The sequence below is a fragment of the Scyliorhinus canicula genome, chromosome 14 (genome assembly GCF_902713615.1).
Source record: "Scyliorhinus canicula chromosome 14, sScyCan1.1, whole genome shotgun sequence".
Lineage (NCBI taxonomy): Eukaryota > Metazoa > Chordata > Chondrichthyes > Carcharhiniformes > Scyliorhinidae > Scyliorhinus > Scyliorhinus canicula.
In genome coordinates, this window is record NC_052159.1 from 66806697 (window position 1) to 66828557 (window position 21861).

The 21861-nt window shown below is 43.2% G+C and overlaps 1 protein-coding gene across 3 annotated transcripts in view; it reads right to left on the reverse strand.

Moving 5' to 3' along the window:
* ranbp2 (RAN binding protein 2) overlaps positions 1-21861 on the reverse strand; it is a 75595-nt gene that overhangs the window by 42126 nt on the left and 11608 nt on the right. For all 3 annotated transcript variants that reach the window (XM_038817874.1, XM_038817875.1, XM_038817873.1), the window contains exons 5-16: positions 21482-21712; positions 19676-19818; positions 13580-13775; positions 13383-13473; positions 13060-13269; positions 12491-12672; positions 12230-12405; positions 12005-12128; positions 8209-8370; positions 4644-4781; positions 4412-4561; positions 686-895 (exon numbers count right to left, since the gene is read on the reverse strand). In XM_038817874.1, the coding sequence (XP_038673802.1) occupies positions 686-895; positions 4412-4561; positions 4644-4781; positions 8209-8370; positions 12005-12128; positions 12230-12405; positions 12491-12672; positions 13060-13269; positions 13383-13473; positions 13580-13775; positions 19676-19818; positions 21482-21712 (2013 nt within the window). The remainder of the gene's footprint in view (positions 1-685; positions 896-4411; positions 4562-4643; positions 4782-8208; positions 8371-12004; positions 12129-12229; positions 12406-12490; positions 12673-13059; positions 13270-13382; positions 13474-13579; positions 13776-19675; positions 19819-21481; positions 21713-21861) is intronic.

Consider the following 21861-nt stretch of genomic DNA (forward strand, 5'->3'; position numbering starts at 1 on the left):
GGTGTTCAAAGTAACAGCTTCCACTTCATTGGATGGCACGGTGGCACAGTGGTTAGCACTGTGGCTCCCCAGCACCAGAGTCGCAGGTTCGATTCCCTGAGTCACTGGCTGTGCGGAGTCTGCACGTTCACCCAGTGGCTGCATGGGTTTCCTCCGGGTGCTCTGGTTTCCTCCCACAGTCCAAAGACGTGCAGGTTAGGTGGATTGGCCATGCTAAATTACCCTTAGTGACCAAAAAGATTAGATAGGGTTGTTGGGTTATGGGGATCGGATGGAAGTGCAGGCTCGTGAGTGGGTCAATGCAGACTCGATGGGCCGAATGGCCTCCTTCTGCACTGTATGTTCTATGTTAGGTGAATCGGCCGTGCTAAATTGCCCCTTAAGTGTCCAACTTAAGGTGGGGTTACAGGGGATAGGGTCTAGGCAGGGTGCTCTTTCAGAAGGCGGGTGCAGACTCGACAGATCGAATGGCCTCCTTCTGCATCATAGGGATTCTATGAAAATGAAATGCCATGATTTGAGAGCACAATGCAGAGTACATGGCATGTAAAAAGGGGGGGGGGGGGGAAAGAGGGGGGTGGGTAGCATCAATACAAAAGTTATTTCCCGACTAACAATATGAAATGGAGGGCTACACCATGCTGTCATTTGTAGAACTCAAGTCGATTTGCAATACTAAATTTACCTTGTAACTTTTGGTTGGTGATGGAGTAAGCTTTGTTGGAGATGGAGTGGAGTGTTTAACTTGTAATGACTCCAATGAAATGTCATTTTCAGCTGTCTGGGAACATTCATTTATTTCTTCTCCAGGGTCAAGCACATCTCCATTAAATTCCTGAAGATGTTGATTTACCAACTCCATCATTTCTTTCACTGTATCGATTGATACAGGCAACTTGTAAAAAAAAAACCACATTTTAGAATTAGTTGAAACCAATGGGGAAGAGTTTGGTATGCGGAAAAGAGACAAAATTATAATGGCTGCATACTGGCTATAAACGAAGGATGAGCATTAAATAGTTCATATTCTAAATAAACGAATTTCTCAAATAGTCACAAGGAAAAAACAAGAGCATTATTTCCTAACTCAAGGTTTCAGAAGGGGAAATATTGTGTCTAGCCTGATCCTCTCAGTGCACCAAGGAAAGCCAATGTTTTTTTTTTTTTTTGCAGTATAGCAACTTATACAGCTACTGCTGCAAACAACTTGAATGTGATCCCATGAACAGCAGCTGAGATAATGGCCAATTAATCTTTTTGACAGGGGTGGCACAGAGGTTAGTACTGTTGCCTCACAGCACCAAATACCTGGGTTCAATTCTGGCCTTGGGTGACTGTGTGGAGTTTGCACTTTTCCCCTTGGTTTGCATGGGTTTCCTCCGGGTGCTCCAATTTCCTCTCAGTCCAAAGAAGTGCTGGTTAGGTGGATTGGCCATGCTAAATTGCCCCTTAATATCCAAAGATGTGCAGGTTAGGTGAGATTATGGGGTTACAGGGATAGGGCGGGAGAGCGGGCCTAGGTAGGGTGCTATTTCAGAAGGTTGGTGCAAACTCGATAGGCCGCAACGGCCTCCTTCTGCACTGTAGGAATTCTTTGATTCCGTGGAACCCTGGAGCGTCAACTATTCACTGTATTTATTCATGGAATCACATTGTGATGGGGCAGAAAGCAATGTCCACATTTGCTGATGACACCACGATAGAAAGCATTAGCAATGTAGATGGAAGCATAAAATTACTAAATTAATGGATAAAGCAAATGGGCAAATCCGTGCCAAATGCCAAGTCATCCACTCTGAACCCAAAAAGAAGCTGGAACAGAGTACTTCCTAAATGGTGAAAAACAGCGATTGTCCAGGGCCTTAAAGGGGCTGCAGGCAACATACCCGCTTTTCTTAGGATTGTGTGAATGGTTGCTCAAGTATCTGGTCCCTTTTTAGTATGGCCATGCACACACAGTAGGTTAAGAGGCTAAATTGTGCAATGTCTGCACAGATGGTTTTGGGCTGCTGAATGGTTACACAGCTGAGAAGGACCATTAGATTCAGGTACATAGATTAAGATCTCATGGACATAAATAATCAAAAAGACAACAGGAATCCTTGTTCTTGTGTGTGGAAGGCTAGAATGGAGTGGGCAGAAACCATGCTTCAGTTATACAGACCCATGGTTCACTCACACCTGGAGTACTCTCAACAGTTCTGTGCACCAGACAGTAGGAAGGATATATTTGGGAGGACTGCAGCGTAGATTCACCAGAATGGTAGTTATATTTCAAGGGTAAAATTGGGGTTGGATTTCCAGGAATGAAGTTTAAAAGGAATTTGTCAAGATACTAAGGGCCACAGATAAAGTACAAAACTATTTACCACTGTTTGGGGAGTCTAGGACCAGGTAGGTACTTCCTTAAAAAAATGGAAGCTGGTCTTTCTGGAGTAAAATCAGGAAGCACATCAGGCAGCATGGTAGCACAGTGGTTAGCACTGCTGTCTTACAACATCAGACATCCAGGTTCAATTCCGGACTTGGGTCACTGTCCGTGTGGAGTTTGTACATTTTCGAAGTGTCTGTCTGGGTTTAATCCGGGTGCTCCAGTTTCCTCCCACAGTCCAAAGATGTGGTTAGTTTGATAGGCCATGCTAAATTGGCCCTTAGTGTCCAGGATGTGCAGGTTAGGTTATGGGGATACAGGGTGGACGGGATTGGATATGGATAGAGTGCTCTTTCGAAGAGTCAATGCAGACTCGATGGATCAAATGGTCCCTTTCTGCACTGTAAGGATTCTATGATACAGAGGATGGAAGAAGTTAGGAATACTGTACATGCAAACTGATGCTAGATCAACAGTTAATTTTAAATAGGAGATCAATACATAGATCTTTGTTGACCAAATTAAGGAATATGGGGCAACCGCAGGTAAATAGGTTATGGTGCAGGCCATGATCTCACTGAATGATGGAACAGGCTTGAGGGGTTAAATGATCTACTACTATGTACAAGACTGGAGGACACTGCCCAGAAGCTATTTAGTAGACCATTCACACACTTGCCAGATTGGGTTTTCGTCCAAAATCTACTTGCAATGGATGCTGAACATGGGAAACAGGAACTGTGATAGATTTTCCTGCTTAAACCATGGACACGGAGATCAAATTTGGACACCCTCCCGAGTGCCAAAGTGGAAATTGTCTAAATCAACAAAGATCAGGTGCAAAGCCCAGAACTTTCCCAGGTCTGTACTGCTCAGCTCTTTACTGGATAATCCTTTTGAGCCTTTTAGGATCCATTGAATTGAAAATTATTATTAAGCCTGCATGAAATATGACAATTATTAAAAGTTAAGAACTAAATTCTAATTAGTCATCATTTCACCCAAAAAGTTCAATAATTTATCTGGATAAAAGCAAATTACTGTGGATGCTAGAATCTGAAACCAAAGAGAAAATGCTGGAAAATTTCAGCAGATCTGGCACTTTCTGTAGGGAGATAAAAGAGCTAAGGTTGAGTCTAGATGCCCCTTTGTCAAAGCTAAAAGACAGAGAAAGTGGAAAATATTTATACTGTGGAGCAGAATGAAAGACGAGTCATAGCCACAGAAACCCAGGGAAACGGCCTATTTGTTTTCATCCCATTTCATTTTAACTGTCGTTTCCCATTTCTTTCTTGCCTTTCTTTATATCTATTTATCCCCCCATCTTATCCACCTTTCCTTACCCTTTCTCCCCTTTGCTTCCCCCTTCCCCTCCCCCCACATCTACATCTGTCACAGCTTACCCTCTGATGTTAGTTTCTCTGCTGTTTGGCCTTTCACATCTTTTGTTCTCCGGGGCCAGCACTCTTTCCCCTTAATTTCTGTGGCTATCACCCCAGTTCCCTGGGTTTCCGTGGCTATGACTCATCTTTCATTCTCACTTCACAGTATTAATATTTCCCACTTTCTCTGTCTTTTAGCTTTGACAAAGAGTCACCTGGACTCAAAACACCAGGTTAAAGTCCAACGTGTTTGTTTCAAACACTAGCTTTCGGAGCACTGCTCCTTCCTCAGGTGAGGATTGGATTTCCAGGAATTTCCAGGATTTCCTCACCTGAGGAAGGAGCAGTGCTCCGAAAGCTAGCGTTTGAAACAAACATGTTGGACTTTAACCTGGTGTTGTAAGACTTCTTACTGTGCTCACCCCAGTCCAACACCGGCATCTCCACATCATAGACTCAAAACATTAGCTATTTTCTCTCCCTGCAGATACTGCCAGACCTGCTGAGATTTTCCAGCATTTTCTCTTTGGTTTCAGTAATTTATCTGTCAGCCCAATATTGACTTAGTTTTTAACAGAGTGTAATTTTTTTAAATAACCTCAAATTCATTCACAATGGAATCTTCAACTTCACAACTTATTAATTCATGGACACTTACACTGTCAATAGCTACGACATTAGATTCAGTTTCATTTAGGACCTTTCTGAGGTATTCTTTGCTGCTGAGTAAACAATTTTTACATTCTTCTTGCTCATCAGCGGCCATCTCATCGCCATTTTCATATTCCTCAGATCTCCGGTGAAATATCTGACAAGACCAGTAAAATGAAAATTACATCAGCATTTGCAGACACATATTCATAAATATAATAGATTCTACAGTCACTTACCAAAGCAAGATTCCAATGTGCAACAATATTATTGATAGATTGAAAAGCAGCAATTGCCTCATCAATTTTTCCATCAACTACATCAAGTGTAGCAAAAGCAATTTCCACTTCCTTTTCATAATCTTTAACTTCAGTGACCTAAAATAAATGAACAGTCCTCTTTTATACAGTTCTAACAAAGGTAATTCAGTATCTAATATTATTCTAATAATATTTAATCAAAAGCATTAATTTCCTGTGTAAATGCCTCCCATTAAGGGCTGCATAAATTTTAGTTTAAACTTTTCATATTTTGCATGAGCTCATAGCTCAACTTTTCCCCCTAACAGGGTGGCACAGTGGTTAGCACTGATGCCTCACGGCACAGAGGTCCCAGGTTCCATCCCAGACCCAGGTCACTGCCTTGTGGAGTTTACACATTCTCCCCCTGTCAGTGTGGGTCTCACCCCCAGACCTAAGGATGTGCAGATTAGATGGATCGCCCACACTAAAATTGCCCCTTAATTGGAAAAGAAAAAAATAATTGGATACGCTAAATTTAAAAAATAAAACATTCCCCCAAAAAATTGAAAACGGTATCATGTTGGGTTGAAGAACAGCTTAATCTCATCCATGCCAATTCTCTGCTCTTCAACCAAACAAGCACCCATCTATATTAAAGGGAATGAAACATCAATACTTAAGTATTCTCTGGTCATGCTCCACTAAAAGCAAAGTTATGGCTTTACGTTCTTACGGTAAAATGAAGGCACATAGTGTGACTCATAGCCTAAGCAAATTTCAAGAATCCCATGTAATGGAAACAGAATTGGAAAGTCATAGTAAACTTATGACCTAAATGATACTTAAGAATGTTACTTTAAATTGGCTGTGCTGCTTTGAGATCTCATTTATATATGCTGTATTGCCTTGAAGATGCCCTCTGATTTGGGGCAGGTCTGACTACCATTGCTAGTGTACTTCTAAAATGGCAGTGTCACTACACAAGAGTAGGTATTCAAGTCATATCCTAGCTATTTCATCACAGGTCCACAACCTAAGGTATTTTAAGTAAACAAGATTGATACTAAATCCCACGAGAAACATCATCTTCCTCTGCTCGTGAGGGAGAGTAAGGGGCAGTGATACACTGAATCTACTGTTCACCTTACGGAACGTGGGTAGAAGTCTCTGCTCAGATCGAAGAGACTGAGTTTTCAAATTTAAAGGAAGTTAGAAGTTTCGCTCAGCCTACACTAGAATAGGAATTGTCAATGTAATCCTCAGTGAAAGTCAGTTGAGGGATTAGATGTTACCCAGATGGGAGAGGAAAAGGAAACAGGCCATTGGGAGCAGAGAATAGCTTTGGACTGCTTCCAGGAGAATAAAGTGTGTACTTAAGTGACAGCATAAAGTGCAACCATGGCATGGGACTTTCGGTCATGTTAAAAGTCACATGGGGATCATTTCTGTAGTCTAAAGTTCATGATGCCATCTAAATAGTTGGTAAGTCAATGTTGCTTTTAGTTTGTTACAGTAAAAATCTTAAAAATGTATCTTGTCAGATGACCTGACAGTTACTTGAAATTCAAATATATTTTTTCAAAGTTAGCAGTCTCCATGGGGATTGTAACATCCAGTAGTGATTTACTTATTTATTCCAACATTTTACTCGCTGCACACTACATTAGCTCCTCCACAGAGGTCAAATGCGGATTCAGTGATAACTTTACTTGTCGTGCCCAATTCTCCCCCTCAATTAAGGAGCAATTTAGCATGGCCAATCCACCTACCCTGCATATCTTTGGGTGTGGAGGTGTCTGTATTTATATCTGCAGCAATTCTCCAGTGAGAATGAAGGGGTATAAGTTAGTCCAGACAGATGTTAAGGAACAGCCTATAAAAATTACAGTAACTACACAGTGCAAGGCTGGAACAGTCCTCTCTTAAATGAACAGGGTCTAGGAATCAGCACAATCTCAAAACTCATCACAACACAAGACACTGACATTTCATTTAGAAAATACCAGACCTTTCAAATGCAGAAACGTAATCATTTTCTTCTAAACTTACATTATTTTCAATAAGAAGTCTTACAACACTAGGTTAAAGTCCAACAGGTTTGTTTCAAACACGAGCTTTCGGAGCATTGCTCCTTCCTCAGGCGATTCACCTGAGGAAGGAGCTGCGTTCCGAAAGCTCGTGTTTGAAACAAACCTGTTGGACTTTAACCTGGTGTTGTAAGACTTCTTACTGTGCTCAACCCAGTCCAACGCCGGCATCTCCACATCATTATTTTCAATTGCAAGTGCTCAGTTTAATTCAGCACCCAAGCTGGCAGCCATAAATTTAAAGATTTCAACTGATTTGAATAGCTTGTTTTTAAGTGGGTGCTGTTGAGCTTCAAGATTGGCAGTTTCCATTCCCTCTTGCTGTTTATTGATGGGACAATTAGGCAGCACATCAGTTATAATTCACAACTGAAAATAGCAAGTATGAGAGAATTGATGAACTATGGGCAACCTTCAACACTTCATAATGATCTCTTATCAAACAAATGAGGAACCATTTATGTTTTAGCACTGTGGGCTAAGGCAGCTGGCTTGTAATGCAGAACAAGACCAGGAGCGCGGGTTCAATTCCCGTTCCAGCCTCCCCGAACAGGCGCCGGAATTTGGCGACTCGGGGCTTTTCACAGTAATTAATTGAAGCCTACTTGTGACAATAAGCAATTGTTATTATTACTATTATTCTGTTTCCAATTCCTAGTGTAGCCATCTGAGATGACCACCTGTATGGGAATTATGGGCAACCCTGGACTAAGACAGATACAGAGCCTATGTGTATCTGAAACACAGGTCACCAGGCCTGATTGAAACCCCTGCTTGTTTGCATTTCAATGGCCCATTTTCCCAGGACAATAGGACTCCAATCAAGCAACCGGTACAGCCACAGACTGATCGGCGTCACTCTCTTTACTCAGAAAGCCTAAATGCCACGGTCAATGTCCTCTAAGGACCCACCCATCTACCAAGGCACTCGCCCCTTTATTGGCCGAAATCAAAGACAGTGATCAGAGCCCTGTCAAGCTATTGGGTCCAAGGTTAAGGACTGCCCCAAAGATGGCGAAATCCCAGAGGGCTAAAAGAGAGCAAAGCCATTTATTCTCTCTTTCTTGGATCCGGCCTGTGCCAAAACAATTGTAGCAGGAACAGCCAGCCAAGTTCAAGACCAACGATCGCTACCTGACGGATGACAGAGACAGAGCAGCTTTCTTCGAACCAGCCAAGTGAAATCCAGATACAGGCCTTATCCATTTGCACAGTGCCGGTCGCCCTGAAGTTAAGTATAGTTTATTGTAGCTGATAGGTGTAGTTTAACTCATATTAGATATTGTGTTTGCATGTCGAGTTAACTCTTGTGTATGTAAATACACCATCTTTGGAACTAACTAACTGGTTGTGTGCTCATTTGATCGATATAAGGTTCACCAACATTATCATTAATATCAGCAACGGTATTGGCGACGCTGTTGGGATCAAAAACGGGCAACACTAAATGATAAAGTACATGTTCACACTGGTACCTCGATATCTTTGCTACGAAAGTGTCTAAACAATGGATCAATGGGCTCAGGAATGCTCCTTTTTTTTTTGATGCTCTGTAATAAAGGTTGGACTTTCCGCCAATAGTAGACACTCCGTCCAATGTATTCTTTCTGGTCATAGTAGGAATCTAATCCACTACCCTGTGTAGAGAAAACAATATTTTTTTTTTTTTAAGCGGTTAAAAGTCACACACTGGAATTTTTGAAATTATAACAGCACGTCCACAAAGTTCCAACCCAACAGGACAAAAGCCTTAACATTGCTTTAGAAAGCAAGTAAACAGCTTGCAAATTTTGATTCAGCAGCTGCGACAGTATTTGGGGAAGGAGGGGGTTTGTTGAATTGGCAGGGCGGGTTGCCTTAAAGACTCGGACTTCAGTTTCTCCTGTAATAAATTGCAGGTTATTGGATAAGAAGCTGAACACCAAACGCAGAGGGGTGAAGACAGACATGGGCGAAGTAGAGCAAACTGTTGCGAATGCACTAGCAGATTATGTTGCTGAAGGGCAGAATATAGCTGAGACCTATGAATCTGTAAGTAGTAATGATACATCATTACTGGCAGGAAGTGAAGCTATTGCTTGAGATGTTCTACTTAGATCTGGATTGGTAAGAGTAGAAACATCCAACCTCACAAAGTTAGTTAAAAGATGATCACCGAGGGCAGCACGATGGCGCTGTGGGTTAGCCCTGCTGCCTCACGGCGCCGCGGACCTAGATTCGATCCCGGCTCTGCGTCACTGTCCGTGTGGAGTTTGCACATTCTCCCCGTGTTTGCGTGGGTTTCGTCCCCACAACCCAAAAATGTGCAGGGTAGGTGGATTGGCCATGCTAAATTGCCCCTTATTTAAAAAAATAATAATTGGGTACTCTAAATTTATTTTTAAAAAGATAAAAAGATAATCACTGCAGAAGGGTCAAGAAAAGCATGGCAGAGTCAGAGTCAAATACCACCTGTGATTTTGATTAACAATGGCAATATTATGCCAGAGTAAAATCCCTATTGGAGAGACTCAGAGTGTGTTGTAGGAAGTGGCATGGATTTGAGAGAGACCATCACATTCAAGGACCTGAGGGGAGAGAGTTTGGAGATAGAATGGTATCTTATGATAGCACAGGCTGGGTTTCTTATCCCGGGGGGGGGGTTTGTATTTTCTGGTGACTATGGTTCTTTGAACAGATGGCGCATGGAATGTCAAATTAAGTTAGATGATTCAGGGGGAAGCACTGTGGCGCAATGGTAAGCTCTGCAGCCTCACGGCACCGGGGTCCCAGGTTCGATCCCGGCTCACTGTCCGTGTGGAGTTTGCACATTCTCCCCGTGTTTGCGTGGGTTTCGCCCCAACCCAAAAATGTGCAGGATAGGTGGATTAGCCACGTTAAATTTCCCCTTAATTAGAAAAGAATGAATTTGGTATTCTAAATTTTTTTTTAAATGATATCCTCGGAGGGCCGAGATGTGGATGTGGTTGTGGCAATGGATGTGAAGAAGGCACTTGACCAGGTGGAGTAGGCTTATTTGTTCGATGTGTTGGTGCAGTTTGGGCAGGGTTTGTGAATTGGTTTGGTTGCTGTATAAGATGCGTGTATGGACGAACAAGGTCAGCTTGGAAATTTTTGGAGTTACACCAGCAGACAAGGCAGGGGTGCCTGCTCTATCCGCTGCTGTTTGTCCCAGCGATTAAGCTGCTGGCAATGGTGCTTCGGAGGTTTGAGGGGTCGGAGGGCCATTGAGGGGGGGGGGCATTGAGCACCAAGTTTCTTTGCATGTGGATGATCTCCGCTGTATATTTTGGACCCAGTCAGGAGCTTTGACAGGATCATGGTAGAGTTTGACCTCTTTTTTTGTATACAAACTTAATATGGGGAAAAGTGAGGAGTTCCCATTTAATGCACGGGGACAGGAGAGGAGGTTGGGGAACTTCCGGTTTGGTTGGTGGGCGTGGGTTTTTGCTACCTTGGGATACAGATGGCTCGGAGTTAGGAAATGGGCAGTGGAGGAATGGTTTGTTTGGGGCAGTTGGAGGCAGGCCCTGTGTAAGGTGATCAGCTTGAGGGCACTGTTGTTGGCGCCCCTTCAGTGCTCACCAGTCAGATACTCGATCAGTCCGGTGGTGATATCAGCACTTGAGGGATTGGAACCAGTGTGGTTCCACTTTGGTTGGAAGGCTTGTTTCAGTGGGTGCCGATTTTCAATAATCATAGGTGTGCACCAGTGGGGTTTGGTGCGGGTTTTTGGGGGTGGCAGCAAGTGAGGGTAGAATATTTTAGGGATTTGTTTGTTGGAGGGATGTTTGCGGACTTGGAGGAGCTGGAGTAAGTGTACCAGTTGCTGAAGGGGAATGGGTTCATGTATCTGCTGGTTAGAGACGTCATGAGGAAGGAGGTGCCATCATTTCTGATGCTGCTGCCCCCAGTGCTACAGGATAAGCTTCTGTCCTAGGATGAAATTGGGGAGGGCAGGGTTGCAGATATACATGGGGTGTTGAAGAAGAGAGAGTATGTTCCCGAAGAGGAGGTTAGATGAAAGTGGGAGGGCTTGGATGGTGCATCGGGAACTGGAGTATGAAGTGAAGCTCTGCAGAGGGTGAATGGGTGCAGGTCATGTGCAAGACTAGGCCGTGTCCAATTTAAGGTGGTGCACAGGGCCCACGTGACGGTGTCCAGGATTATGGATAGGTGGGGCGGTGTGCGAAGGGGCCAGCGAGTCATGTGCATTTATGCTTTGGGTGTGTCCGATGTTAAGTGGGTTTTGAAAGAGAATTTCAGACATAATATCAAAGATTTTGGAGGTAGAGATGCCCCGAGTTCAGTGGTGGTGATAATTGGAGTGTCAGAGGATCCGGGAGTACAGGTGGGGAGAGAGACCTACTTGTTGGCCTTTGCCCCCTTGACAGCCCAGAGATGGATTTTGTTGTGTTGGCAGGACTCAGAGCCGCCATCGTCAGGGGTATGGGTGAGCGATTTGCAGAATTCGCACTCGAGGTGCAGAGGGGTTCCCTCCAGGTAAAAGCTGTTCAGCAACTCCTTGATGGGGTATTGAGATTTTGGGGGGGGGGGGGGGGGGGGGACTGTAAAAGAGGGCTAAGGTGGTGTTTGTTAGAGGGCACGTAGGGAGGATGGGGTTTGTTTCCAGTTGCCATGGTTGGCTTTTGTATGTCTGGGTTATCTATACATTGAAAGCATCTTCAATAAAATGTTTTCCCAAAGAAATAAATGATCCCCGAAATGAAGGACTGGTCAGACGAGGAGTGGTTGAGGATTCTGGGTCAGAAGGATATTTTGGGGGGGGGGGGGAAACTTACAGAATACCGAGGACAGAGAGAATAGTTCCACTAGTCAGAGAAACTAAAACGAGAGAGCACAGCCTCAGACTGAAGTGACGATCCTTTAAAACTTTAAAAACTGAGATGCGGAGGATTTCTTCAGCCAGAGGGTGGTGAATCTGTGGAGCTCATTGCCGGAGAAGGCTGTGGAGCTCATTGCCGGTTCAGGGGTTATGGAGAGGTAGAGGGATACGGACCAAGTACGGGCAGAAGGCTTTATTTTTTAGTTAGAACATCATGATCAGCACAGGCTTGGAGGGCCGAAAGGCCTGTTTCTGTGCTGTACTTTTTTGTTTTTTTGGGAAGACAGGAGAATGGGGATTAGAAATATATCAGCCATGATTGAATGGTGGAGCAGACTCAATTGGCCAAATGGCCTATTTCTGATACTATGTCTTATGGTCTTATTGTACCATTTCCTCCTATAAATACAGCAATTGAGACTTACAATGTTAATGAGGCTTTGTGCCCAGTGTATAATTAGAGCAGGCTGAAGTCCATGCTTTTCTAGTGCTCTCAAGGTACCAAGTTCACGTTGAATCAAGAGTCTTAGTTTAGCTGATGTACCAGGTCTACACAAAAACAAAAGGCACCATAATAAAGGTTATTTTGGTTCTATGTCCAAGATTAGGGTTAGTAATTAATTCATTCTTAAAATCATTAGCATATTTACTCTGCTCTTTTGTAGACCAGACTGTAAACAGCATCCCACCAAGCTCTCTGTTGATCTGTATAGAGGAGTTTATTGATTGGCAGTGGCAGGCATCTTGGTTGGTGCAAACTGTAGTGAAGATTTGATTTATCCTGTAATTGTGTGTGACTTGAATATATAACTCCAAGAAGAAAAACCTGAAATAACAATATTTAATTATAATACTGACCAAGATTATTTATTTCTAGTAGAACTTTAAAAATACGATTGCTTTAATCCTACCTCAAGATCTAAAATACAAATAGTCTCAGGAGCATTGGTTTCAAGCCGTGATGTTTCTTGGGGAAGTCGAGGAAATAACTGCTTCAGCCAATTCCGCACCATAGGTAATTGGTCCATTGAAAACTGATGTAAACCAAGCCAAGCAAGATGCTGCAGATTTCCACTATGCAATTTAACAGAAGCTGAAAGCCCAGAATTACAAAACTGAGGTTTATTATACCATATGGTACATTAGGAAATTTAAGACAAGCATTGAATCCTCCTAAATTATGCAGTCTAAAATGTAATTTGCAATCATAGTCTGATGTGGGGTTAGCTTTACTGCTAAATATTTTCCAAATAATTAAAGATCACCTTTTAATTTACCCCAGTGAATTAGACATCTACGAATAAACTAAAGATGGCTTTCTCTCCCTCCATTTCAAAGGGGGAATAAAGACCACAGAAAGAGCACAGCAACAGCTCATTGGCGAGAACATACCCAACAAAACTAACCAAGATATTCAAAAGTGATTACGCCACAATCTAAAGATGAAGCAGAGGAATATTTCAAGTCTTCAGTTTCCTACCATCATCGCATTTTAGGAGTTCATTCAGATCTGGTTGCTCTCCCGTTACATTTCTGATATCATCATAGGCCAGGAATGACCTTTCAACAGATATCCGACTACCAAATAGTGCTTCAATTAATGCAGTCTGGCCACTTTTGTTTGCAAAGGTCTCCACCACTTCTTTGTGAAAGTTAGGTTTTCCCAGCATCAAGTTTATCAACATATGCCCTATAAAAACAGAAGAGACTGATCTGCTAAAATGTCAATTGGCAGGAATTTTGTGCAACAAACCTTTCTGCACAAGTTATTTTGAGAAACAAATCATAAAATTAAAGTATTACCTGACTGACTTTGTCTGTCTGATGCTAACCAGTTTATTAATTCTTGGTTTGTCTCGTCTGCCTTTATATATTTCAGCTTGGGTCTTGGAACCTAGAAATAAATTAATTTGTTTAGCACAGTAATACTGTTATAAACAATGTCAGTTACAACATTTTCATGGCAATTGGTCAAGAGCAAAGGCACTGGAGAAGCATACCTGATAGGCAATTAGATAGCACAATGCTGCAAGATCTACAACTGCTTTCCATTGAATCTCATTCTGTTGTGCCATCTTGAGAAGTAATGTCCCGGCATGTAAATAGAGTTGTCCTCTCATTTCAGTAAAAGTAACAGAAAGATCATCCATTGTTGCATTTACATAGGACTTTGTGATGTGCATTGCATGATCAAAACTAAAAGAAAATAGAAAAGGCACTAATGAATTGTCAGCATTTTCCTGAAGTCCATTATGACAATGCATGGGCTTAAAGCACCCACATCCTTGCATTATCCAGGATCTGTCGACATAACATCCCTGTCTTAAAAATGACATTTCACTAGTGGTGGACGATATAAATGAACCTTAGTTATAGCAGTAACAAGAATCAAAAGCGACCAACAGTAGATACGCAGCAAACTGTTTATTTACAGGGTATATTGTGTGTGCGTGTGTGTGTGGGGCAGGGCGTCACGTGGCCTCAGATGTTTGCCGAGACCTTTGTCAGGAAGAACACGGTGTCCCCAATGTTCGCCGCAACAGTTGTAAAATACCTTCAAACTATGCTAAAGCTAGACCAAACCAAATATCTCTATCTTTGCTTCCTCCTGCTGCTCCGCTCTCCATTCCATTCCTACTTCTCCCGATGGATTCATCCTTATATAGCACATTTAGTAAAGCAACCCAAATCACTTAACTGAAGTGTCAGAAAACTAAATTAACAATATATGATCTTAGGACAGGTGATCAAAAGCTTGGTTAAAGACAACGTAACATCTTAAAATGCCTTGTTTTGCCAATGCAGAATTGCCAATGCCAATACACCTCCAGTACTCCCAAGGTTCCACCCGTGACTTTTTAGATATCATCAAACAGTTCTACGAACACTTCAACAGCAGAGCTTTCTCTCTTGCCATTGGATTTGGATATTGCTGCTCCAAGGACATTGGGGTTGGTATCCTGATAAATATGTCAAAGAGCTAGACCAGTCCTCAATGCTACATGAAAGAAAAGACTGGATTTACTGCCTAATCTACAAGCGGTGAATGATGTCAGAGTTTCAATTGCTAAACTGTCACCAAGTTCAGATCAAATTGGAGTTCATATTATCAATCCCATTGGAACACAAGAGTAGACTTCCTTTTTAATAAATTAGAGTACCCATTTTTTTTCCAATTAAGGGTCAATTTAGCATGGCCAATTTACCTAGCATGCACATCTTTGGGTTTCTGGGGGTGGGACCCACGCAGACGTGGGATGAATCTGCAAATCCCACAGTGACCTGGGGCCGGGATCGAACCCGGGTCCTCGGCGCAATGAGGCAGTAGTACCAACCACTACGTCACCATGCCACCCGACTGTTTTCCATCTTGCAGACATGCCTGATTAAACAAAGCCGCCTTGGCTTAATGACTGCTCAAAAGCTTGGCTCTACCTTTGACATGATTTGTCCAGCTAGGATATACCCCAAATTTGCCACAAATAGCAAAAATGTTTGAGGTTCTTTTCTTGATGGCTGTAATCATTCAGGTTTCAGACATAGAGCAAGTTACCAACAACATACACCCATAAACCATCAGGTTGGTCCCCAGGTCAGCTGGTTTTTAATCCATCCATGTTTTTAGAGTCAGCCAAAAGGTGGTAATTGTTTTCCCCATGCATGCATCACATTCTGCATCAAGGGGCAGATTGCCTATCACTATGGATCCACAGTCACAGAATTTGCCAGCCACTTCCAGTGCGGTGTTGTTTCGTGTGATTGGGGCAAAGATGCAGCACCTTGTCCCATGATCAGTTTCCTTGAAGCCAGGTTCTCCGGTTGCGAGAGGTGGCTTCAATGGGAAATCCCGTTGGCAAGCAGCGGTAATAGAGCATCCCGCCGCCAGCAAATGGCACACCACCAAGAAACAAAGTGGCTGGGAGACTGGAAAATCCAGCCCACTGTATGTTGAAGCCAGACCGGTGAACACCAGTTTGCTGCCACTCTCAAGAGAGGAGAGCTTGAGTGAGAATTACCCTAGAGCAACAGGGCATTGTGTGATAATGTTACTGGAAGTTTTGATTAGAAAATCTATAAGGATTGTTGCCTTAAAAAGAGATTTAGCTCGTAGTGTATTTCAGCCAGTGTCTTGCAGGAAATGTTGATAAAAGAACTGTTAACTAGGGGCAGGATGGTGGCGCAGTGGTTAGCACTGCTGCCTCACAATGCCAAGGACCCAGGTTTGATCCCGGCCCTGGGTGACTGTCCATGTGGAGTTTGTACATTCTCCGTGTTTGCATGAGTCTCACCCCCACAACCCAAGGATGAGCAGGCTAGGTGGATTGGTCACACTAAATTGCCCATTAATTTGAATAAAAAAAGAATGGAGTGCTCTACATTTATTTTAAAATAAGAACTAGTAACTGTAAATATGTTCTTGTGTCTTTAACTTATTTTCTGCCATAACAACATTGAATCCTTTCTTCATGTTTCTCATTTTTTATTTACCACCCTACCTTTCAGCATAATTATCTCAATCAACCATAGCCAGCTCTCCCTTCGTGTAATTGGTCCAGTTTAAGATTTTTGTTTGGGATTGGAGTACGTCATTCTCAAACCCAAGATAAAATCTGACTGTATTGTAATCACTTTTCCTCCAGAAGATCTTCTCCTAGGAGGTATTACAAATTAATCGTGTTTAGTTCACCAAACATATGGAACAGGAGAAGTCGGCCATTTGGCCCTCAACCCAGCTCCGTCATGCAATAAATCAGGGCTGATCTGTGTTCCGCATAACCCATAATTTTCTTGCCTAACAAAAATTTATCAACCTCTGCCTTAATTGTTTTTTTTGGATTTAGAGTACCCAATATTTATTTATTCCAATTAAGGGGCAAATTAGTGAGACCAATCCACCTAACCTGCACATCTTTGGGTTCTGGGGGTGAAACACAGTCACTGGGAGGATATGCAAGCTGCACACAGACAGTGACCCAGGGCCTGGATCGAATCCGGGTCCTTGGTGCCGTACGCAGCAGCGTTAACCATTGCACCACAATGCCGTCCCACTCATCCACAAGAAACAAACTTTCCCATTTCCACCTCGTCTAGACCAGTGTTTTTCAAACTGTTTTGCCCAGGACCCCCACCCCAACCAACCTTCGCGACCCACCATTATTGCTTATCTTTAATGGGACAGGTGAGCCTGCTTGGTCCTCATTTGCTTTGCCGTTCAATGTTACATTTCTGCTCAGGACTTCAGCTGACAATTCAAGTTCTCACTGCATCCGTTGGAAAAAAGAGGTTTGTCTTCGAACGCGCCGTGGTCAGTCTTCAGTGCCTTTGAAGTTGAGGGTTTTAAACTTTCATTTGTCAGAACTTCCCAATATATAAACACACGTGGGCTTTGTGTCCTGATTTGCATTGGCACAATTAATAAAGCCATACCTTAAAAAAAATCAGCTTTTTCCTGCTTTGCTGCCGATTTCAGCTTCTTCTTAGTGGGCGGTTCACCAGAGGCACTGGAGCTCACACCAGCAGTGCTTTGTCCTGCTGTAGATTCTCCTGAAGAGCTCTTTCCAGCAGATTTAATTGCGAGATCCTGGCCTGTCTCTGGCCCTCTCTTCTTATTACGAAACAATCCATTTTAAATACTTCAGTCCTGTTGTTTGCTTGCTAACAGAATGAAGGAACGTCTCTTCCGCTCACGTGACGTCAGTGTATCAGTGTATGGGATGAGTGACCTGCTGCTCCAGGCTGGAAGGTTCCATTGATTTTTTTTAAAATTCTGCTCCTGGGTCAGCATGCTGACGTCAGGAGGTGGTGGTTTGCCCCGCTGGGCTCCAGTATGATATACTGTTGAGGGAGCACACATGTCATGGGGACGGCCGGCATTCTGAAAGTAGGTTGCAGTCAGCATCTTTAAAAAGACAGACGTGGCCTTTGGGTACTACTTCCCGTAATCGGGAACACAGCGACACATGGCCCCGTGACCCTCCCAACACCCGCCCGTGATCCACCCACAGGTCACAACCCTGGGTTTCAAAATGACTGGCCCAGACCATTAAAGATCTTACATACTGCAATCAAGCCACTCCTCACTCTTGTTAACTCCATTTGCAAACAAGCCCTGTCTGTCTAACCCTTTCCTCAAAAGACAACCCGCTCGTTCTAGGTAACATTCCAGTAAACACTTGTTTTTGGATTTACGGATGAAAGATACTCAACCTACACTCAACATTACCTATATTACAGCATGGCAACAACAGTCGGCAGAGAGTAAACAAAATTAATAAGTCATAAAGAGTAGCTCAGTGCTATCGCACCAATTCAGCATAAAAATGAGCATGTCACCAGAGATCAATTACTAAGATTGACCCAATTTGCAGAAATTAATTTCGGATTTGGCTGTCACATTGCCTGAAATTACGTCATGAGGGGATAAGAACTTGTCGAATCAGTAAAACCAAGCCACCAATGTCCAATACACTCCCAAAACTTTGCTTTCTTTCCAAATTGAATCCTTGACTTCAACTTGCATTCAACAGTATACAATAGTGTTCTGCTCAGCTAAGCTTCTAAGTCTACAACCAATCTAGCACCAAGACCATTTATCTTCAACTTTGCAGCTTTGGCCCCACTTCAGCCAAGACACTCATCAAATATTAAATGCTCTCCTTGTTGACTTGCAAACTACAGTTCATCTGGAGAATACAAATTCAAGGTTCAAGAAACAAAAATAAATAAAAACAAACCACAAATACTTCTTTAGGTATGTGAAAAGAACAATTATCTCAGACAAGTGTGAACTCCATTATCGGTGGAGACAGGAAAATGTATAGTGGAGAACAGGAAAATGGCAGAGGAACTAAACAATTACTTTGTGTCCGCCTTCACAGAAGATGCAGAAAATCTCCCAGAAATACAAGGCAACTGCAGGACTTGCAAAGCTGAGGCACTGAAATAAATTATTAGTAAAGACACAGCACTTGAAAAGTTAACTGCATTGAAAGTTGATAAATCCTGAGCCAGATGAGCTACACCTCAGAGTGCTGAAGGTGGTAGCCATGGATGCATTATTTAGATCCTGGAAAGGTCCCTGCAGACTGGAAAGTAGCAAATGTAACTGCACTATTAAGGGAGGGAGGGAGAGGGTAGTTGGAGAATTACAGACCTGTTTATTTGACATCAGTTGGTGGGAACATGGTAGAATCCATTATAAACAATGAGATAATGGGAAACCAGAAACAATGGTAAAATTGGGTAGAGTCAACAGGATTTATGACTTCCCGCCCTGCTGTTTTAATAATCAAAACTTATCAGATAAGAAATTGGGACGAATAAATAATAGATCTTTGGGAAACACCAGAGCCAATAGTGCAGGAGCAGGGAAATAAGCCAGTGCAACTGCTCTCTGGCTACAATTAGACGAGAACGAAGACCCTCCCAGGTCACTATCCGTGTGGAGTTTGTACATTCTCCCCGTGTCTGCGTGGGTCTCACCCCCACAACCCAAAGATGTGCAGGGAAGCTGGATTGGCCATCCTAAATTGTCCCTTAATTGGATTTTTTTAAAAGATGAGAATGAAGCCACATAAGAACAGTCCCATCCAGCAGAAAGGTGTGAGAGGACGACGGTGTGATCAACTGTGTCAAAGGCAATACGGGTTGAGACGGACATGCCCAGACGTCATGTGACATTGAGAAGAACGGTTTTGGGCTGCATGGTGGTGCTGTGGTTAGCACTGCTGTCTCACGGCGCTGAGGCCCCGGGTCACTGTCCATGTGGAGTTTGCACATTCTCCCAGTGTTTGCGTGGGTTTCACCCCCAGAACCCAAAGGTATGGTTAGGTGGACTGACCATGCAAAATTGCCCCTTAATTGGGAAAAAATAATTGCGTGCTCTAAATTTATAAAGAAAAAAAAAGAGCAGTTTGGTACTGTGGCAAGATTGGAAACCTGACTGAAGGGATGAAGAGATGGAGTTGAGAAAAATGGGCACCAATAACACATTCAGGGAATTGAGGTGAAAGGGAAATCAGGAGTCTGAGACAAGACGAGTTCAGCTCAAGTAAACTTAGAAGAACAAAACATTTTTAGAACTCACAAAACGTTACCTCATTAGAGCATTAACAACATCTTGGACATCCCTGGTCGATAATGTCAAAAACAAAAGACTAGAGGAAGCCAGCAGCAATTCCTTCTGCAAGAATCTCCGTCTGCTTTTATCAGCTGAGACACTTGATGAACCAAGAATTTTCTGCAAGGCAGTACAAAAAGAATGCTCAGACCGTATAACGTTTGAAAGCCATAAAGAATTCTAGAGTCAAAGCTATTCTAACAGCAGATGACATTCGCTTACATGCTCCACTGGATACCAGTCAGATGGAGCAGAGAAAAAAGCCTATTTTTCTTCTTCCTCCTTTCCTGGGTTATATGCTTCCTACAGAAAGCAACTTTAGTAAATAAGCGATTAGCTATTCAAAAGAATTTGTATTGTGGTACATATTTTTAACCACCTCCTTTCTTTATACAGAAATCTTACTTTTTACAAACCCTTCAGATCCTAGAAAAAACTTTTTTTTTCTTTTCTTTTTTTAAAAATAAATTTAGATTACCCAATTATTTTTTCCAATTAAGGGGTAATTTAGCGTGGCCAATCCACCTAACCTGCACATTTTTGGGTTGTGGGGGCGAAACCCACGCAGACACGGGGAGAACGTGCAAACTCCACACGGACAGTGACCCAGAGCCGGGATCGCACCTGGGACCTCAGCGCCGTGAGGCGGTTGTGCTAACCACTAGGCCACCGTGCTGCCCTCCTAGAAAACAAACTTTAGATCAATTTGAAATTAAGCTGAAAATTGCAGCACAGTGGTTTGCATTGCTGCCTCACGGCACTAAGGACCCGAGTTCAATCCCAGCCCCGGGTTATCATCAGTGTGGAGTTTGCACGTTCTCAGTGTCTGCGCCAGTACAGTTAGGCAACACTTCGGGTTGGAAGGAGTGTCTCTGTGGCTGCTGATATGCGACAATCACAGGTTTGTGCCTGCAGGTGAGGAGAGAGATGCCATCCTTCCTGGGGCTGCCGGCGACAAGATAAGCTGTTGTCATGGGGAGGGGAGTATCAGACATTTATAGAGAGCTGATGGAGAGGGAGGGCGCTCCGGTGGGGGAGATCAAGTGCAAACGAGAGGGTTTTGGTGGGATGGGGAGAGCCGGGATGTGGAAGGAAGCCCTGCAGAGGATGAATGTGTTGCCGTGTGTGACGTTATGCCTCATCCAATTTAAAGTGGTGCATAGGGTCCACATGACAGTCGCGAGGATGAGCCTGTTTTATTGCAGGGGTGAAGATAGGTGTGGGCGGTATGCAGAGGGCCCTGCAAATCACGTTCACATGCTCTGGCCGTGTCCAAAGCTGAGGGTGATCTGGTAGGTGTTCTCGGATGTTATGTTCGAGATTCTCGGGGTAGGGGTGGAGTCCGGAGATGGCAATACTTAAAGTGTCCGAAGAGCCGGGCGTCTAGGTGGGGAGAGAGGCCCATGTCTTGGCCTTTGTCTCCCTGATAGCCCAGAAACAGATTTTGGGTGGGGGCAGGGGCCCTGGAGATGGAAGCCGTTTAGCGATTTCCTTAAGGTGAATTAGGCATCGGTGTGGTGGTGTGAGAGTTTGTTTTGGATTTTGTTGTTGATTTTCTTTTGGGGGTGGGGCAGGTGTAAGGGTTTGTTTCTGGTTTTTGTCATTAATTTTGGGAGGGGGGGGGGGGGGGGGGAGAAGGGTGGGCTTGGTATCAGGGGTTGTTGTGGGCCTGTGGTTTTTGTTCCTGTGGATTTCCGACCTGATATTGCTATGTACATTTGCAAAATACTTCTAATAAAATCTATATTTTATTAAATATCCAAAAATAATACGAATTACACACCTTCAATGTTTGTACCATGCAGGTGTACCAATCCAGACTTCTGCAAAGGGCTCTTCGTTTTTCTGTACGAATGCAGAAATTCACTGCTTCTTCAAGTTTCCCAATAGAGCAATAGAATTCCACCAAGCGAATATTAGCATGTGGATCATCAGGCCGAGAATGCAACTCTGACTGAATAAGGTCAAACAGTTGAGAATGGCCCAACTCACCCTTTGTGCTCAGCAGCTTCTCCTTTCAAAAGAAAGAGACAAAGATAACCAAATGCCTGAAGCAGATAGCTACTGCAATATCAGATGCAATATCAAATGCAAGAGTATAATTACAGGGCACAAACCTCTTGCCTCTCAGAGTTTTAAGTTTCAAAAACTTCTATATTTGTT